The sequence below is a fragment of the Pollicipes pollicipes genome, unplaced genomic scaffold, assembly GCF_011947565.3.
Source record: "Pollicipes pollicipes isolate AB1234 unplaced genomic scaffold, Ppol_2.1 Scaffold_7231;HRSCAF=8579_pilon_pilon_pilon, whole genome shotgun sequence".
Classification (NCBI taxonomy): domain Eukaryota; kingdom Metazoa; phylum Arthropoda; class Thecostraca; order Pollicipedomorpha; family Pollicipedidae; genus Pollicipes; species Pollicipes pollicipes.
In genome coordinates this window covers 37,121,189-37,141,847 of record NW_023597034.1, presented here as the reverse complement: position 1 = coordinate 37,141,847, position 20,659 = coordinate 37,121,189, and the positions used below count along the sequence as shown (strand labels likewise).

Here is a 20,659-nt window from a genome sequence, read left to right as displayed (position 1 = left end):
CAGATTGAGCGCGTCAAAAATGAGTGGTCACGCGACATCGCCGTCGGGTCTAATGATGAAAGTGCACTACGCGAGTCGGTCAAAATGACTACATCTCTTTCAGGACAACAAGCAACGTACTGAAGCGTTGCTAAAATAGCAAACAGTTCTGAGGAAAAAACTGATAGGTGCTGCGGGATGCATAGACTTACGGTATGGTCACCGCAAAGAAATGCGCAACCCGTTCCTGTTGAGCCCTTGGACCCATCGGTAAATATTTGTAATGAGTTCGCGTATTGTGAGATCTGTTTCAGCGAATACGTGAGAAACTCTCGTGGTGAAGTGCCATTTTTAAAATGCTGACAAAGTTCCAAATCATACTTAAGACTCAGACGTCTCCACGGAGCTGGGTCCCGAAGAGTGTGCGGGGCAACGTCATCCAGCGTAATATCTGCCCCGTCCAACCAGTCCCGGACGCGCAGACACATCGGCCGCGCTGACGTGGGCCGCCCTCTCAAGAAAGAACGGATTAACGTCCGAGAGAAGATGAAATTAAAGGCAGGGTGATCCGGAAATTGTGAAACCTTTATAGCGTAATTCAAAGAAAGCCGTTGCCTCCTAGGAGGCAAAGACGGTTCATCCGCTTCCACCAGCAAGTTTCTTGTTCGGGTCGTACGAAACGCCCCAGTGGCTATACGAACAGATGCATGGTGGATTGTGCCCAAAACCTGCTTTGAAGATGTAGGAGCACTATCGTAGACAGGCTAGCATAATCGATGACTGGTCGAATTAAGGCCCTATACAAGTTCAACAGGGTGCTTCTATCGGCTCCAAAGGTCATACGACACATTACTTTCATGAGGTTCATGCGCTTGAGACGCTTGGTCTTAACCATCTTAAAGTGTTGCTTAAACGTGAGCCGACGGTCAAACGTGAGGCCCGGGAAACAAATGTCGTTACAAACTGGGATAGCGGCATTATACAGTCGCAACTCCGGGCCTCTACAGCCTCTAATCCGTGAGCAGAAGTGCATACACTTAGTCTTGGTGGTCAAAATTTTGAAGCCATTCTTTAGGCTCCACTCAGTTAGTCGAATCAGGCATAACTGAGGCTGCCTTTCAGCAGACGCTGTTGTGGATGCTGCACGCCAGATGGCAAAGTCGTCCACGAACAGTGACCGACTAATGGTAGGTGGCAGACAGTCGGCAATATCATCGATCATGAGCGCAAACAGGGTTACGCTAAGGACGCTCCCTTAAGGAACACCGTTCTCTTGTTCATAGCGATCAGATAGCATGCCACCCACTCGGACGCGAAAGAATCGACGACGCAAAAAGTTTTTAATGAAGAGTGCCATGTGACCTCGGAGTCCACACTTGTGTACTTTGCTTAGAATGCCATAGCGCCAGGTGGTATCATAAGCCCGCTCAATGTCAAAGAAGACTGCTATCGTCTGACGTCTTTGTTTAAAAGACTGTCGTATAGCTGTGTCTAAGATCGTTAAGTGGTCAACAGTGCATCGGTTCTTCCGAAACCCGCATTGCACTTTGGAAAGACAGCCGTGAGTTTCAAGGTACCACATGAGACGATCATTCATCACCCTCTCTAGCACTTTGCATAGGGATGAAGTCAGCAAAATTGGGCGGTAGTGCAGTGGGTCGGAACCATGCTTTCCGGGCTTCTGTATCGGGACTATAATGGCCTCCCGCCACGACTCCGGGAAGTCATCTTGCAACCATATGTAGTTGAAAAGTGAGAGTAAGGCATGGAGGGACTCCTTCTTTAGGTGATTCAGCATATCATTGTGGACTTTATCCAATCCAGGCGACACACTCTTAGCTCTCTTAAGAGCAGTGCAGAGCTCCATGACAGTGAGTGGTTGGTTGTACTCATAAATCTCCGAGTCAGGAATTCTAAAATTGATTGCCGTCTTCTCACTTTGTTCCTTGTAACGAATAAAGCGTGGGTCGTCTGTTCCATGTCGGTACCTTTCTGCAAATGCGAGACCTATTTTGTTGGAAACTTTCTGTGTTTAATATCGTGATTCCCGCCACTTTCGACACCGGAACTGCAGTGGAGACGCTCCTACCGGAAATGCGACTAACCCGCTTCCACACTGCACTCAGTGGGGTGTGACGATTTAAACCATTTACATATTCCCTCCATGATGTACGCTTTGCCTCGCGTATTGTGCGTTTCGCAAATGCTTTGGCCTTTTTAAAAGCGATGAGGTCGTTGGTCGTTGCAGAACGCTTAAAAACCCTGAACGCCCGCTACCGGTTAAGAATTGCCGCCTTGCAGTCCTCTGACCACCAGGGAACAGGGATCCTGCGCGGCTCAGGTGATGTCAAGGGAATGCAAGACCTTGCAGTGTCAACAATTGTGGATGTCACTTGTTGTGTAAGAGGCGTTGCATTGTCGTCCTCGGTCGGCTGCACTCTAATATGGCACTCTTCAGTAAACCTTTGCCAGTTAGCACGTCGAAAGTCCCAGCAGGAAGGCATCCTGCCTGGGTGTCCAGCATTTATCCCAAGCCATGTTGGGAAATGGTCGCTCCCACATGTAGTGCTCTCAACGAACCAAGACAACCGACAGAAAAGGGACGAGGAGCAGATAGAAAGATCTATCGCTGAAGTAGTGCTGGACGGCAGAGATATATGGGTATGCCGGCCGGTGTTAACAACACAAAGATTATTTGTATTCAGCAAACGCTCAAGATGTCGGCCTCGGCGGCTTGTGTGACTGCAGCCCCACGAAGGGCCATGGGAGTTGAAGTCACCCAGCAACAAGAACGACGATGGAAGCTGATCGAAGATGGACTGTAGTGTCGAATCCGGTACTTCCTCAGCAGGAGGGAGGTAGATAGAACAGTCAGTCTCAGCGACCCAAGGTCGACGACGACAGCAACAGCTTGAAGGTCAGTGTTAAGACTTACAGGAGAACACGATATACTGTGATGAACTAAAACCGCCACCCCACCATGGGCGATCGTGTCAGTTCTCACGTCTTTCCGAAAGATGCTGTAACATTTGATGTTAATGTGAGTGTCATCAGATACCTTTGTTTCTTGTAAGCATGCCACAACCGGGATACGTTGAGATAAGAGTGTGTGTAGGTCCGACATGTTGGCCCTCAAGCCACGCATGTTCCATTGTAAGAACGTCAGTGGCATGCTAGGTATACTTGTATGTGGGGTGTACGGTTGAGATCCATCGGTACAGCTTACATCTGCTTTAAGCGTTCACCTAGGATTTTGCACTAAACAAATCTCCCTGGCGACGCTCTACTTCAGTGGAGGTAAGCCGGCCCTTGGCCGAGTTTTGGGACTCCCACCCTCCTCAGAGTGTCGGCCAAGGAGGGGCACGCTTTGTTGCACGACCCGCCACCGGGGACTGCAGGGTAGGCCGACCCGAAACCCCTTCTCCAGGTGGAGGGATAGGAGGCGGATCCATTGACCCTCCCGGTGAGTGGGGCGGAGTCGACAGCGGGAGCCGGCCCCCCGTCCGCTGTGCAGACGCCGACCTGACGGCGCACCTTGCAGGGCCAAGGTCCAGAGAACCCGGACGAACAACAGTTTCAGAACGGCGGCTTCGGAAGGGAGCGACGACTGGGGGATGCCGAACCTTGTCCGATTCCCGTGAGCCGGGGGGACCGGCGCTTCCGGCAGGGCCACTAGCTGGGGAGCCAGAGGGGGTCAGCTCTCGTAGCGCCCCTGTGCCAGCGACGACAGATCCCGCCGTAGCTGGTATGGATGGAGGGGGAGATGGAGCACGGGAGGGCGCGTCTTCAGCACGGGCTGGGCCGGGTGCGATGATGGGGGGGGGGGGGGGGGGGCGAAGTCCACAGCCTCGCTGGACCGTGGTCCATCCCTCGTTCCCGGGTCGCAACCCAGCCCCGGGCTCTCTGGCAGCTCCACCAGGGGGTTCCAGCCCCATAGGCTGAGCTCCTCTAGCGGCGGCCAATGCCGCAGGTGCATTATTTTCCGGAGGATCCAACTTCCGGTACGACGTAGCAGCAGAGCCATTTGATACAAGTGTGCTTAGTATCAGCTGTACAAACTCACCTACAGTCATGCCTTTGAAATCATCGAGTCCACTCAGTTTCAATACCTCCTTGGCTGCGGGTGTTACTTGGGCTAAATTTCTTGCCGGATTGGTAAGGGCGTCTTTGTATGTCCTTGTGGTGGTCGCATCGTTGTATCGGCGTTGGGCCTCCCGAAACGAGACTCCTTCCTTCACTTTGATGTTCAGGACAGCTTTCGCCGACAAGGACTGACAGCTGCGATATGACGCCACGTGACCCTGACCACAGTTGACGCATTTCACGGTTTCTGATTTACACTCAGAGTGTTGGTGACCTATTTCCGCACACCTTCCGCATCTAACTTCTTTCCAGCACTTGTCCGTGAAGTGACCATACGTCTGGCATCGGTAGCATCGGACTGGATCGGGTACATAGACCCTAACAGGAACCGACTGATATCTCACGCGGACCCCATCTGGCACTCCCGCAGAGCAAAACGTCAGAATAACTGAATCAGTATCGGTCAGCTCTCCTCTCTCTCTCCTCTTGATAAGTCTCGCTGCCGTCACCCCTTCCTCACACAAACCCTCAGCAACATCCTCATCACTCACACCGCGAATGCCCCGGCAAGTAATGACACCCTTGGAGTAGTTCTTAGAGGGGTGAGGGTGCACCGATACGGGCACCCTAACCTCTCCCTGTCCTCGTACTTTGCAGGTAAGTGTGGTCATTTTAAGCATGCGCTGGATCTCACGTTCGTCTGTTAGATGCACTTCTATGCCTCCGTCCGCATACGAAAAGACATCCTTGGGCGTCCCGATCTTTGAAAATGCTTGTTGGCGCTGAAATGGGTTTAGTCGGAGCGGCACTGTCCTTCCTTGGTCATCTACTTTGGCGGATCTTACGACCAGAAACTGGGGTAGTGGTACAGGGCGACAGTCGGGGTTTGGGGGGTTGGTTGATGATAAAGCGTCCATAGGTGTGTGTTTATATTCGGCGCGCTGATTCCCCGCCCACCACGGAGCCCAACACGGGGACGGTCCACTTCTAACAGAGGAGCCGCCAGGGCTACCAGCACGCTATACGCAGACCAGTGTGCCAAAAGAGTTGCTGCGAGAGCCACCGGGCACGAGTCTGCGGGCGCCAGTGCCTCGGTTCGCAAGGGCTAACCAGGCACCCTGGTAACAAACCGAGATACGGTCCCTTAATGATGTCAGGAGGCAGACACTGCACCCGGCAGCTCCCCTCAACACCAGTCACATGACCTGCCTGCTTCCAAGCGTCACGAAAACACGACGCCCGACCAGCCGGTTTCCTCGTGTGGAGACTTCACGAGGCATCCGCGGGATCACAAATTCGGGCCAAAGCCGCGTGTTGGTAAGCTACCCCGACTGACCCGCAGCGCAACTCCCTCAGTGACCAGGATCCCTTCATCGCTACCTGCGGATCCAACAGGGTACGGCGAGACCCAGACAAGACTGAAAAGCTGAGGCCGAGGGGTTGCTAATCCCTACTCTGAACGAGTCACGTTTTGCGGGAGGCACGTTATGTCTGGCCCCTCCTCTTTGGCCGGAAGGGGCGCTTTACAAGCCTCCTCAATCGCCCGCAGGATCATTGGGGCACGCAATCCCCCCCCCCCCACCACGGAAAGGTAGTGCCTCACGGGGGGGGGGGGGGGGGGGCTCATTTCGAATTCATTAACGACAGAGAACGCAACGGACATAACCCATGGACTTCTTAACCGTCACAGTAGGTCATTGGCCCAAAATGATCCAGGTCAACATTTTTTTTTCAGGGGCATACTGCCAAGTGTAATCTGTGACGCTTACTTGTGTGGCAAGATAGGAGCAATCTCGCAAGTATTCGGTCATCTTTATCTGATGGACGTCAGTCAAGGTCAATGACCTCAGTGGCCCTTCGTATAGAATATGTAAATGGCTGCACGGCGGTTGCATGAGGCCTGGGGCACTGTGGAATTTGGCCTTATTTTACCCCAAGGTCATGACATAAGAAGCTCAAATTTTGTCATAACTGAGTTCACACACACGCCAACTCACCATGTGAATTTGGTGTACCTCACTATCTATGTTTTCCAGATCTCGGGGGGGGGGGGGGGGTTAACCTGACCCCCACCTGAGCGAAGGGCATTCAACCGGCCACCTGGGCGTGTGTTAATGGTGACTGTCCAGCAGACTGATCAGGCATCTTGTCCAATACACACGCACACACGCACGTACGCACGCACGCACGCACGCGCGCGCGCGCGCGCACACACACCCACACCCACCCCCACACCCACACACACACGTCCTTTTCCGCACACTTCCATCAGCATTTTCAGTGATCACAAAGTATAAGCAGAGCAAACAGCTTGTTGGTTATTTCAATATGGATGGCGGGTATGCCACCTTGTTAATATAATGTACATTTTTACTACACATGCATATATATATATATATATATATATATATATATATATATATATATATATATATATAATATACCCGTAAACATTGGATAAGGCCCAGCGACCACTGACCCGCGAATTCGGGACATGGCTGGCGGATTTCATATTCTCATTTTCCTTTGCTTGGGCATCTCATTTTATTTTTATTTTTACCTGCTGAAATATGGCCATTCGCCACCTAATCACACAATACGTTTCTCAAGAGCTCACAGAAAAATGCGGCCTGAAACGTCTGGCAGCGATTGCCAGAGCGTTTTTACCGTTTTCAAAGCGAGGACGTAGTGGTTCCATACCCACAACGTCCGAGAAGTCCACTAGACCTCACGCTAGGCCCATCCCGAGCCGGTTACCAGGTCACATTCTCTGTCCGTCTCGACAGCGAACTTGAAACCTTCCAGGTGTTTCTTGTAATGTCCGAGGCAACTTTATCTGCGACGATCCACGGAGCATATTAAACGGGACAACACATCAAACATATTTGGTGCTTCTTACAGGCTAAGACACTTTTGACGCGAAGGCTGGCGACCTTTTCACTGTTTCGTCAAGCTTGGCTTTGAAGAGTTCACTGTTGATGGGCGCTGCTGGTTGGCAGGCTGGGTTCCTGATGACGTACTCAACGTACACCTGAAACGACGCAAGTAACTTAAACTTCAAACAGCTTATCAGTTTCGCCACCCTCTCATGCGCAACTTAACCGCCCCACTGTCTGAACAACACTCGGGGAGTGATGGTGAGTCTGCTGAAGGGCTCGGGGGCCGTTCTGAAGGTTAAATCATCCCTACAGTGCTTCTCTGGCTTCTAGCTTATTGCCATTCCGCAGCATCCAGCCGTTGCAACACCATTCTCCGTTCACAATACAGACTCCCCATCCTTACAATGTGCAGCTATCATCAGTGGCGTTGCCTGGCGCGCGCTCCTATTATCGCTCTTGTTATGCTCCTGTTATGCTCACAAACAAAATATCCATTAATGCTACATTAAGTAAGCCAATGTTTGTCTCTGTCTGGTTTGAGTGAGCTTCCCGCAGACCGTTCCGTCCTTGCACCATCTGAGTCACACCAAATTGTCCTGCTTTTTAGCATCCCATGCTTCTGACAGACTACTACTTGACTCTAGTTGAACAGCAAACCTGACTCTGACCCACAATGCAGAGGGTTATTCCCATTCTGGTCTCACTTGACCTGCTAGTTGAAGCTGATTCCACACCTGTCCCCCACCACCAAAATATCAGTGAATCTGACTGACTTCAGCAAACTTGACAAAATTTCAGAGCTGACTCTAGGTCTGAGACAGCTGACTCATTCATTTTCTCTATTGTCTGAACACATTTTCCCCACACTGTGATGCATCAACAAAATCCCCACAAATATGGTCCTCCTGACCACAAAGCACTATGTGATAGCTACCACCAAGGCCAACATGGTCCTCTGGGTATGGATGGGTCCAGCCCAACATCTCCATGGCAAAAACATGTCAACTGCTCACTAATGAGGTGGAGCCATCTTCAATTTTACAGATCCCCTTTGATTTCATGAGGCTGGTTCCTCCCTCCCAGTAATACATGGGCCTGATGGTGACCCCCAACAGTGACATCACCAGCAGGCCATCTGAAGGCACTCCCCTCCCCCTGGCACCATTATTAAGTCCACTAAGATGATCATAGGTTCAAACCAACCAAGAGCAGATACATTCAGGGTCACACTCACACTGCCTGACTTTATTGCATGTGGAGATGCCAAACCCTGATCAACCTATTTTACTTCCCAATCACTGACTATTCAATTTCACGCCACTTGCCAAGTATGCCCTATTATATAAATAGCACTGTTTGGTGCCATCACTACACTGCCCTGAACATGGGCACATATGTTTCCAGGGTTAGTTCAAAATAAAGTGTGATATCTTATATCTGAGCATAATGCACTATTTCATATAACATTTCTGAAGATATAATGAGTCTAGGAGTAGCTTCTGGAAAAATACTCAACAGCCTTCTTACCTGACTGTAAAGCTTTTGCAGCAGTTCATGCACACCAGGAGCATTGCAATCAGTGTTGCAAACAAATTTCAGTGAGGTAGGTGTCTCATAGAGTGTCATCTTATACTTGTTGGTCATGAAAGATTGGACTCCATCTTGGACATCTAGTGGTGATATGCGGTTGGAGAATGATTTCAGGGAGAAGAGCATCCCATATAACAGGCGTGCCTCCTGAAAACAGTGATGAGCTGATCATTTCATGAACTGAATGATCTGCAATTAAAACAAAACACTATCAATGCACAATGCCATTGTATACCAGTCAGCTTGATTTTTTAGAGTGCATCATGCCTATCCACTCATTATCAAGTTGCAATCCTGGAAACCCTAGTAAGCCACATTTGGTTCCAAATCCCCTTCAATGCATGCATATACCTACAAGACTCACTTTGGGCGCTGCATGACCTTCAGCAGTCGATGCGCCCTCAAACCCCAAATCATCATCATCATACAAGACTCACTATCATGATCAGCAGCCAGAACAACAGTGCATGCTTTAAGTGAAGCCAGACCTAAAACTATATCAGGAATTCCATGGGGCGTAGTATGAAAAGTAATAAACTCACCTCATCGAGGGACATCGTCATAGGTTTTTTCCTTGACCACTCCTGATAATAAATAAGGACACCATCACGGTTGTAAATGTACAAATTAAACACGGTCATAACACTGAGGAAAAGCCGCCTTGAAAGTACGCTACTTTGTGTGCCAACAGACTCAGCCGCTACTGACTTACAGCACACCACCGGACCGCGGCCCCGAACCCGCGACAGATCCCGTGTTAGTCAAGAGCCGTAAACAAAATGTAGAACAGTGCTGAAGAAGTTTGACGAATAAACGAACCTTATTTGTGTCAGGCGCTATGGGAATATGCAGGGGAGACACCGTGTTTTAAGGATCTTCAATTTTTGATACCTTGAAATAATATTATTTTTGCCTTTTGCAAGGTACAGCGGAAATCGCTACTTAACATAGTTATGATAAAAATTAAAGTTACACCTAAAATCAAATGAATCGTATATTCGATACATTTGCTGCGCTCTCGTTTCTTTTGGAGCCGCTGTCTATCCAATAGCGTTCAGTGGTTCACATGAACGGGATGAATATTTCCCGGCAGCCACTGGCGGGTCGTGCGGAGTATAGCCTGATAGTAAGTTGAGTATTTATCATAAGAAAGAACACATCTCATCATAAGATGAGGTTTTCGTACCTTTTTCATATTCTCAAAGTGCTACAGCACTTAAGTATGATATGCAGACAAGCATTATTGATGATTCCTGCCAGACATTGACTGTATAATGTTACCCTTGGCCCTGACAACTTTGAAACCCTATTGCTGCACTGTTAATGTTGATACCATGCTGAAAAACGTGGTAATATCTCAGATACCAGCAGTACATTATTAGACAGAGACAGACTTTGCAAAAGAGAGGTGGGAGGTAGGCCATGGCATATAGCCTTAGTAGCTGAGTGCATTCTAAAATCCTTATGTTGACAGCAACAAGAGTATGGTAATAATGAACATCACATATCGGCTTTTTTTTACTTGGGTACCTGTATTGCCGACGGTGGGGAGAGAGCTACGCTGGCTGCAGGGTTCCTGTACTGCCATGATGAAGAAATGCTGTTAGGTATCAGCCGACGTAGTGACGTCACTGAAAATGGGTTTGCATCGATCTGGGTTCTTTTGGGCCGACTGAAGGCTACAAGGCATTTGCTAGCGATATGATGTCACTGGTATTCGACTGGATATGTGACGTCACTGGCTGTGAGGCTTTAGGGCTCTTTTGGGTGCAATGAATGCCGTAAAGCATCACCTGACGATATGTCGTCGCTGGTATTCAATGAAACATCAGGCGCAACGGGCCTTATTCCATCTTTACCTTTCGTACCTGTCTGCTGCAAGCATTTGCGTGCCGAATAAAAGCTTGACCGAATCACCTGAATGTGTGACGTCACCAATCACCACTTGATACGAGTGCACTTAGACCCCATGGCCGCGGTGTATCATGTTCCGTGAAATATCACTGGGTATCGTGACGTCACTGATATTCGTCTAAATATTGGTCGCAACAGGTCAAGGTTCATTTTTAGCTTCGTACCTGTCTACTGCAAGCACTGGCGTGATGAATAAAAGCTACCAAATCACGTGAGTGTGTGACGTCACTGGTCATGCATTTTTATGGATCTTTGGGGGCCAACTGAGGGCCGTAAAGCATAGCCTAATGATGTGACGTCACTGGCATTCGACTGTGTGTGATGTCACTTGTGATCAGATTTTACGGCCTCTTTTGGGCCGACGAAAGGTCATACTACATTAACTGAAGATGTGCCGTCACTGGTATCCGAATACAATTCAGGCGGCCATGGCCATGCTCCATCTTTACCTTTGGTACCTGTCCATTGCAAGTATTTAAATGCCGAAGGAAGGGTCTGCCGAATTACCTGAGTGTGTAACGTCACTAACCATTAATTTGCATAGACTGTTTTGAACCCACTGTAAGCCATACCACATCAGCTGACCATATGACGTCACCGGTTTTCGTCTAGGTGTCATGCGCAACAGGCCATGCTCTATCTTTGCCTTTCGTACCTGTTTACTGCAAGCATTCGCGTGCTATATCAAGGTGATGCTGAACCATCTGAGTGCGTGACGTCACTGGTCATGAGTTTATACAGGTTCACTTGGGCAGCCCAATGCAACAAAGCATCATATCCTGTAAAGCATCGCGGGATGATATGACGTCACTGGTATTCGACTCAACATCAGGCGCAACAGGCCATGTTCCATCTTTACCTTTCGTACCTGTCTACCGCAAGCATTCGCGTGTTATATCACATCATTGGTTAAGAGTTCTTACGGGCTCTTTTCAACCCCCTATATGGTATAATGCTTCAGTTGACGATATGATGTCACTGGTGTTCGACTTAGCATCAGGCACAACATGTCATGTTCCATCCTTGCCTTTCGCACCTGTTAAAGTATTGGCGAGCCTAATGATGGCTCTGCCGAATCACCTGAGTGCGTCATCATGAGTTTTTACAGGCTATTGTTGGCCGGGAAAGCCATTAGGCATCATCTAACGATATGTCGTCACTGGTAATCCACTAAGTGTGTGACGCCATTGGTCATGAGTTTTCCCGCGCCTTTTTGGGCCGACTTAAGGCCATTAGGCATCAGGTAACGATATGACGTCACTGGTATTCAATTAAGCATCAGATACAATATGTCATGTTTCATCTTTACCTTCCGCACCTATCTACTGCAAGTATTCGCGCGCCACATAAAGGCTCTGCCCAATCACCTGAGCGTGTGGTGTGACTGGTTATGAGTTTACGCGGGTTTACCCGGGCTGACTGAAGGACATCAAGCATCATCTGGCGATGTGACGTCACTGGTATTCAACTTAACACCAGGCGCGACAGGCCATGTTCGTCTTTACCTTTCGTACCTGTCTATTGTAAGCATTGACATGCTTAAGGAAAGCTCTGTGAAATCTCCTGAGTGTGTAATGTCACTGGTCATGAGTTCTTTACGGGCTGCTTTTTTGTACCTATAGGGTACAAGACATCAGTTGACGATATGACATCACTGGTATTTGACTTAATCTCAGGCGCAACAGGTCATGTTCCATCTTTGCCTTTCGCACCTCTATACTGCAAGTATTCGCGCGCTACATAAAGGCTCTGCCGAATCACCTGAGCATGTGGTGTAACTGGTCATGAGTTTACGCGGGCTTACTCGGGCTGACTGAAGGACATCAAGCATCACCTGACCATATGACGTCACTGATATTCGGGCTGTGGCCCAGACTTATGGCCGCTAGGCGGCGCCCTTGATTATTATTTAGCCATCAGGGCATTCCGGACCGTAGCTGCTCAGGGGCGCATCCTGTGATGTCGGGCGGAATAGCTTTGCATATACGTCGGTTTGTGGGCTGGGATCACCTTTGTTTTGTGTTTACGTTTGTTCAAAATTTTAGTCGTTGAAACAGCCCGTTGCGTTTGAAGTTGTTACTTAATGGTGCGCACAATAAAATTAGTGTGCTTAACTATGGTGCATCTCCCACCTCTGCTGCGGAACTCCGTAGCCGTAGGTGGCCAAGTGACCTCCTACCAACTGATGATCAGTGACGTCACATACTCAGGTGATTCGGCGGAGCCTTCATATAGCACGCGAATATTTGCAGCAGCCAGGTACGAAAGGCAAATATGGAGCATGACCTGTTGCGCCTGATGTTTAGTCGAGCACCAGTAACGTCATGTCGTCAGCTGATGCATTATAACCTAAAATGGGTTCAAAGGAGCCCGTAAAAAACTAGTGACCAGTGACGTCACACACTCAGGAGATTCGACGGAGCCTTCATTCAGCACGTCAATACCTTTAATAAACACGTACAAAAGGTAAAGAAAGTACGTGGCATGTTGGACCTGATGTTAAGTCGAATAACAGTGACGACATATCATCCTGTGATGCTTCACGGGAGGTGTTGCTTTGTGGCCTTGGGCGGCCCAAGTGAATCCGTATGAACTCATGACCAGCGACGTCACCCACTCAGATGATTCGTCTGGAGTTTAGTCGATTACCAGTGACGTCATATCGTCAGCTGATGCTTGATGTCCGTCAGTCAGCCCGAGTAAACCTGCACAAACTCATGGCCAGTTACACCACACGCTCAGGCGAATCGACAGAGCCTTTTTGTAGCGCACGAATACTTGCAGTAGGCAGGTGCGAAAGGTAAAGATGAAACATGGCTTATTGCAACTGATGTTAATTCGAATACAAGTGACGCCATAACGTTATCTGATGCCTAATGACCTGAACTCGGCCAAAAAAGGCCCGTAAAAGCTCATGACCAGTGACGTCACACACTCAGTGGATTACCAGTGACGTCATTTCGTTCGCTGATGCCTTATGGCTTTCGCTCAGCCAAAAATAGTTGGTAAAAATTCATGACCAGTGACGTCGCACACTCAGGTGACTCGGCAGAGCCATCATTTAACACACCAATACTTTACAGGTACGAAAGGCAAAGATGGAACATGACCTGTTACGCCTCATGTTAAGTCGAACACCATTGACATCATGTCGTCAACTGATGCATTTTTCCCTATAGAGGGTTCCAAGGAGCCAGAAAAAACTCATGACCAGTAACGTTACACACCCAAGAGACTCGACAGAGCCTTCATTCAGCACGTCAATACTTGTAATAGACGGGTACGAAAGGTAAAGATAGAACATGGCCTGTCGCGCCTGATGTTAAGTCGGACACCAGTGACGTCATATCATCACCTGATGCATTATACCGTTTGGGGGTACAAAAGGTCCCGTAAAAAGCTCTTGACCAGTGACGCTACTTACTCAGGAGACTCGACAGAGCCTTCATTCAGCACGCCCATACTTCCAAGAGACAGGTACGAAAGGTCAAAATGGAACATGGCCTGTCGCGCCTGAAGTTTAGTCGAATACCAGTGACGTCATATCGTCAGCTGATGCTTGATGTCCCTCAGTCAGCCAGAGTAAACCCGCGTTGACTCATAACTAGTTACACCACACGCTCAGGTAATTCGGCAGAGCCCCTGTGTCGCGCGAATACTTGCAGTAGATGGGTGCGAAAGGTACAGACGAAACATGGCTTAGATGGAGCATGGCCTGTTGCGCATGATGTCTAGTCGAAACCCAGTGACATCATATCGTCAGCTGATGCCTTGTGGCCTATAGTAGGCTCAACAGAGTGTGCAAATTAATGGTCAGTGACGTACGCACTCAGGTAATTTGGCAGAGCCTTCCACGGCAATGCTTGCAATGGACAGGTACCAAAGATAAAGGTGGAACATGGTCTGTCGCGCCCAAAGTTCATTCGAATACCAGTGACGTCACATCTTCAGTCATTGCCGTATGACCTTTCGTCGCCCCAAAAGAGGCCGTAAAACCTCATGACCAGCGACACGCACAGTCGAGTGCCAGCGACGTCACATCGTTAGCTGATGCTTTATGGTCTTCAGTTGGCCGCACAGAAAATCCGCCAATACTTGCAGCAGACATGTACGAAAGGTATAAATGGAGCATGACCTGTTGCCTGATGTTCAGCCAAATACCAGTGACGTCATATCGCCAGCTGATGCCTAACGGCATTTCGTCGGTCCTATAGGGCCCGTGGAAACCCACGGCCATTGACGTCTTACAGTCGTATAGCAGTGACGTCGTTAGCTGACACCTTGTGGTCTTCAGTTGGCCGAAAAGCACCGTTGGAACTCATGGCCAGTGATGTCACACACTCAGGTGGTTCGGCAGCTTTCATCCAGCACGCCAATGCTTGCAGTAGACAAGTACAAAGGTAAAAATGAAGCACGGCCTGTTGCGCCCAGTTTTTATTCGAATATCAGTGACGTCACGCTATCCGGTGATACTTTGCGGACCACGACACACCGTGGTCGTGAGGCCTAAGTGCACTCGTATGAAGTGATGATTAGGGACGTCACACATTGGGGCAATTCGGTCAAACCTTTATGCGGCACGCAAATGCTTGCAGCAGACAGGTACGAAAAGTAAAGATGGAACGAGGCCGGCCGCGCCTGATGTTCAATCGAATACCAGTGACGACACATGGCCAGCTGATGCATTACGGCATTCAGTGGACCCAAAAGAGCCTTACACACTCACGACCAGTGACGTCACATACCCAGCCGAATACCAGTGACACCATATCACAAGCAAAAGCTTTATGGCCTTCAGTCGGCCCGAAAGAACCCCGATCCCGATCGATGCAAAACCATTTTCAGTGACGTCACAATGTTAGCTGATGACTCACAGCTTTTGCCCCGCACGACAATACTCGAAACCCTGCAGCTAGCGTAGCTCTTCCCTGCGTCGGCCATACAGGTACCCAAGTAAAAAATTACCCACATATCTTTATTATAAATGAGTTATAAGTCAATTGCAGTGCTGCTGATTTCAGTATTAGTTAATTACACAAGCAGTTTGGAATAGGACAGGTTTGTTGCATTTGATGGCTCAATGTCAGACAGTGTGCTATGCCATGCTTTTGCTTTCAAGGCCACATGCACAATGAAACTCATCCAAATTATGGCATTCCTTAAGACTTTCTTAGGCTTGGGCCTCATTCCAAAGTTAAGTTACAATGCCCAGCCTAGAGATTTATGCACCATGAGCATCTTCTCTCCATTGTCAATGCTTGGGCACTAAGGACTGATTATCTGAGATATGCTGGCATCACCTCCTTTGTTTCCATCAGAGTCATGTCAGATGACAACTGCTATGGACCAACCCTGCCACCATCAATGCGGAAGGCCTGTGATGTGGCTGAGCCCCGGGTAGGGCGTGCCAGCTCCGAGGAAGCCTCTGATGATGATTGCTACGGTCCCATCCTGCCGCCATCAATGAGGGCTCGACGCCAGTCAGACCCTCCTCCTATCGGCCCCAGCCGGCCGGACCCGGGCGGGTCGGTCGCGGCAGACCGGCCTCCCATCGGCCCCAGCCGGCCGGACCCGGGCGGGTCGGCGGCTGCGGACCGGCCTACCCACTCTGACCCAGACAGCTCGAGCGACGAGGATGCCTACGGGCCGGCGCTGCCACCCGGATTCGTGCGGCGCGCGCCGGCGGGTCCTGCGGTCAAGGGTCCGGCGCTGCCACCCGGAGGACTGCCGCCGCCCGCCGAGGACGAAGAGGACGAGGATGACATCATCGGGCCGCTGCCTCCAGCGGCCAGCGCGGATCTCGGCCAGTACGCGGCCGACGAAGTGGAGCGACGCGCCAGCAGCATGAAGGACAAGCTGGACGCTCTGGTAAGCTGGCAATGTGGGCTCCAGGTTGGTGTTCAATTGGCAACATGCTGCAGTATGTATGCCACCTTCACAGGCAGACTCATGTTTAATGACATAGTTATGGTATCATGTTTGAGTATATCTTGGGGCGCACAGCCTTCCCAGGGTCCCGTGTTTGTAGCAGGGATATTTCGGATCTTAACGCAGTGTCAAGGTGTAGCCTAGATTCAATTCATGGTTCTTTGCTTTCATGTTTGAAGATATTAAAACAAGCATCAGAGATGTTGAAATAAGCTGACTTATAACTATTCGTACACTTTTAAGTAGGAAAGACTGTTCTAGCCACCATAATTTCTCTGTTGAGCAAATATGCTCCTCGATGCGTCATTGTTTGATTGCGTCATCTTGCCTTGCACAACATTGGTTGAGAACCAATTGAAGGCCATTATATCTGGAAACCATGCTCACGAATGCTGGATAAGAAAAAAAAATCGAGCATGATATTTTTCTCGGCCTTGGTCGTCACATGAAATATGAAATGGCAGTGTTTCAACGACGTTATGATGACGTGATGAATGCCAAGGTCACCTTGGAATACCCTTCCCAGAATACTCTCCTTATTTTCGCGGCCGTGTAGCTCAGAAAGTAGATGGGCTTAGGTTTTTGGAAGGGCAGGGCTGTGAAATGCATTGAAAGTTCTCCAGGAGAGCTGGTTCAGTTCAAACCCCTATATAAATGTGGAACACGCCCTTTAACTGGCAGGACATGATTGAAACTGTTGGAAGAAAGGCAAGGCTTATATAGCTGTTTTATTATGAATGTGGGTTGATCTTATCCATGCAGTTCTACATCTAAGAGCAAAACTGAATTCTTAAGATGCTCATGCTGCGAATCTGTTTAACTCTCGTACGAATACGGGTGTTACACAGGGGACACGTGGACTGTTCAGATGCCGCCTCGACGCCGCAGTGATGTCTGTGGATGTCTGGGGTGATCTCCCTCTGGGGGATATCAACCAGGCATCTGCCGTGTGAAAGCAGTCGTGTTCCAGGGCCGGCTGACGGAGCTGGTGCCGTGTTTGTGCGGGCCGTGTCTGCCTGTTGTTCGCTGTGTGACGACCGTGGCCTTCGGCCCGTGGACCATCCAACCGGTGTCCTCTGTGTAAAGCCTGTGACCTCTGGCCGCAGGGTCGGCCGGTGGAGCTGGTACGCGAGGAGTGGATGCTGGAGCTGCCGCCGGAGCGCGCCGGCGAGTTCGGCCTCGGCCCGCGCCAGTTTCGCCGCAGTGCCGCGCCGGAGCGGGGCGACACCAGCGCCTGGACTGAGGTGGCCTCCGACCAAAAACCGCGCCCTGCCGCCACTAGCAAGGTCTGGAGAACGGAAACCGGTGCACGGCCAGCGCAGCTGAGACTGCTGGACGTGCTGATGGGGTTTAACGTGTGCGATCCAGGCTTTAGCAGCGAACTGAAGGGGTCCCTGAAGGCGTCCCTGTTTGAATGGTATCTGAGCTGCTGTACGATTTGTTTTTGGCCTGCATTAGCATAGAATAAGCAGCAACTAACTTGTAATGCAACTGTAATGTGTAAGATGTTGTCATTTGGAACTCACACGCTAAACCGATCCTGATCGCGGGCTCCCGCGGTTGGCTGGCAACAACATGCACTTAAAACACATGTCTAAACCCGATTGCACGGGAACTTACACCGCGTTTCTGGCTTTTCCTTTTTTTGCTATCCCTAACCTGCTTGGCTTGTAATGCAACCTTCCTTACTTGTGATGGTTCACGTAATACTTCAAGGCTCTGAAGGGAGATGAGATTGTCTACTCTAACCATTTAGCGAACTTCTTCGCGCTGAGCCTGCTGAGCTGAGCTGAGTTGAATCTGCACTCGTGATCAGCAGAGTAGGACGGCGACGGCGGTGCAGGGATGACCCCGGTCTACCTCTCTGACCCTGCGCCCCACCCGCCAGCAGAAAAGGGCGGAGGCTGTGGTGGACCTGGCCACAAGACGGCGGGATGAGCGCATGGCCGAGGTGGCTGAGTCTCTGCAGGCCAGCAGGAAGGACTCGCTGCTCGACCTTCACCAGAAGAAGGTCAAGCAGGGAAAGGTGAGTTTCTTGTGCATTCACTTACGGGTAGGACCTGCATCTTAGTTGCATATGAATAATTATTCGTGAAATGTTATGTAGGTTTTCGCCAAAAAATACACCTTTATTTCGACACATTTCTCTGCATGCGGTACTTGTGCTGTGTGCTTGCATATTTCGTACTTTGTTACCAGTAGCAAAAACACTTTGGGTAACATCTTTGCCGTGGAAGCAAATAAAAGCGCATTTAACGTTCACTGTCGGCGCTTTAATGGATACTTGTCAAAACATTCACACGCCATTTGGCGTTTGGTCACTGACTCAATTCTTAGTCATTCGCATTTTCTTGTATGTCAACTTCTTACCTACTGCTGCTGGTTACTGCCATTCAGCCATTCCACTTAGTCGTGACTTAGTCGTAATAATATATTATTTGTCACAACCCAGTATTTCCTATGCTCAGTTCCTTGAAAGGCTCCCCATCTTCATCACACCACGCTGCCCCAGCAGCGCGAGCCCCGAATTCTGTGCCGAATTATCTACCGAATTATTTTGTCGAATTATTTGCCGAATTATTTACCTGCGCCTCGGCTGCGGTTTGCAGCCTGATCCAAACTGGTGACGGTCCCCTCCAACGCCTGGGACTCGGTTTGGCTCCCCCGCGTGGGGCCTGGACACGTGGGTTTCGCCCTCCGCTCCCACATGGGGGCCTCGGGCTTCAGACCCGGTTGCGTTGTGACCTCACAGCGCTAATGTGGCTTCTGCAGGCGCTGGCGCCCTCAAAGGGGCACGTAACGCCCTTTGTCACGTCCCCTTTTTAAGAACGAGACCTCCCCGCCTGCTGCTCAGCACGCTCCTTCTCCCTCCCCTCCCCCCCCCCCCCCCCCAGCTTGTCGTGCGGTCTGACCCTCCCCACCCCGCCTGCGCCACGCAGAAGGAGGCGGGAGACACTTCGAAGCGGCGCCAAGAGTTCGACCGGGACCGCGACCTCGGCACCAACCGTTTCGACGAGTCGCAGCGCGCCGCCGCCATCAAGCGCTCGCGCGGCGCCGCCGATATGTTCGGCGCTGGCGCGCAGAAGTTCCTGTAGCGCCGGCGGCGGACCTGATTTGGGCGGCGCGTCTTCGACACGGGGATTGGTTGGCGCCAGCTGCGCCGCGCGCCGAACCGAGCCCGGCCTGCCGAGTTTGCTGTGGTGGCTCTGTTTGCATAATGCCGTGCTGGGCGATGTGTACCGTGCCAAGCGCCCTCTTCCATGCAAGATGCCCTGACACATCAAAGGGGTGTTGTAAGGACCGGCGCGGTATAAGTCGTGCCATGTATTGGATTGTTAAATGCATTCAGTGCCTCAACACATGCTGTGCTGGTGTGGTACAGCGGTCCTGAAGTATGCTGTGTTTCATCTAAGGCTGGTTTTGCCTTGGCGTTTGTGCGGAATGTTTGCAAGGTTTTTGCACATCTGCCATCTGGCTCGGGCTGCGTTTCGACTAAATATTTTTCTCATTTTCACTATTCAAACATGGACTGCCTGACATTAAAGTGTTTGCTGCCATGTGTATCATTTCAGTGGATAATGGACGCTACGGCGCTAGCCCGCGTTATGCGTCATACGATGATGTTGGTAGGTTGCTACGAGTGAAGCATATCAAATGTATGTGATCATGTTTTGTCTCGACAATATTACAATACACGTAGAATGCGACTGTGCGTCCGGTCTCTCTATGTTTGAATCCGTGGTGGAGTGGTCTCCGCTGGCTTACTTTTGCTCGATACGCCGGCTTACGTTGTTACGGTTCTGCGCCAAACAGTCAATTTGCTTTCGTCCGCCTTACTTGTTTCGATGCATGGTTATTCTGGTTCGCGCTGACTCACGCCTCGCATTAGACCTAACCCACTTTCTAATGCAGGGGTCTCACTGAAGGTCAGCAAGGACCTGGCGGTCTCTCAGAGGGATCTAGACGCCTTAAGAAACTGTTTTTAATGCTTATTCCATACCATAACATCTCAATTTCTGAACAGAGGAATCCACAAAACACCAGGTTTTCGACTTCACCGGCCGAATTACGGCGTTCATGAAATTATCGCTTTTCGCACGACAGGTCCCAAGTGTTATGAGGGCTGGTTGCATATAAATTATGGTCTCATTCAGCACTTCGAGTTATTTTGCCTTGAAATTGAATAATTTCTGTTCGACTGATGTGTAAACAAGTGACATCGATCCAGTCGTCGTTGAAATTATTTGGCAGCAGACAAGGGCAGTGAATTAGAATGGCTCAGCTGC

At 50.0% G+C, this 20,659-nt stretch overlaps 1 protein-coding gene across 1 annotated transcript; it reads left to right on the top strand.

Moving 5' to 3' along the window:
- The first annotated feature begins 9,588 nt into the window (after positions 1–9,588).
- Positions 9,589–20,068, top strand: LOC119110362 (GPALPP motifs-containing protein 1). Its single transcript, XM_037234156.1, has 5 exons — positions 9,589–9,657; positions 15,764–16,313; positions 17,480–17,659; positions 18,265–18,399; positions 19,313–20,068. The coding sequence occupies exons 2-5, from the start codon at positions 15,909–15,911 to the stop codon at positions 19,466–19,468; spliced, it is 876 nt and encodes a 291-aa protein (XP_037090051.1). The 5' UTR covers positions 9,589–9,657; positions 15,764–15,908; the 3' UTR covers positions 19,469–20,068.
- The last annotated feature ends 591 nt before the right edge of the window (positions 20,069–20,659 follow it).

Coding starts and splice junctions, on each gene's coding strand:
- LOC119110362 (XM_037234156.1), top strand. CDS start 15,909: ATGAGGGCTCGACGCCAGTCAGACCCTCCTCCTATCGGCCCCAGCCGG. Junction 16,314..17,479: donor AGGACAAGCTGGACGCTCTG/GTAAGCTGGCAA, acceptor CTCTGGCCGCAG/GGTCGGCCGGTGGAGCTGGT. Junction 17,660..18,264: donor GCCCTGCCGCCACTAGCAAG/GTCTGGAGAACG, acceptor ACCCGCCAGCAG/AAAAGGGCGGAGGCTGTGGT.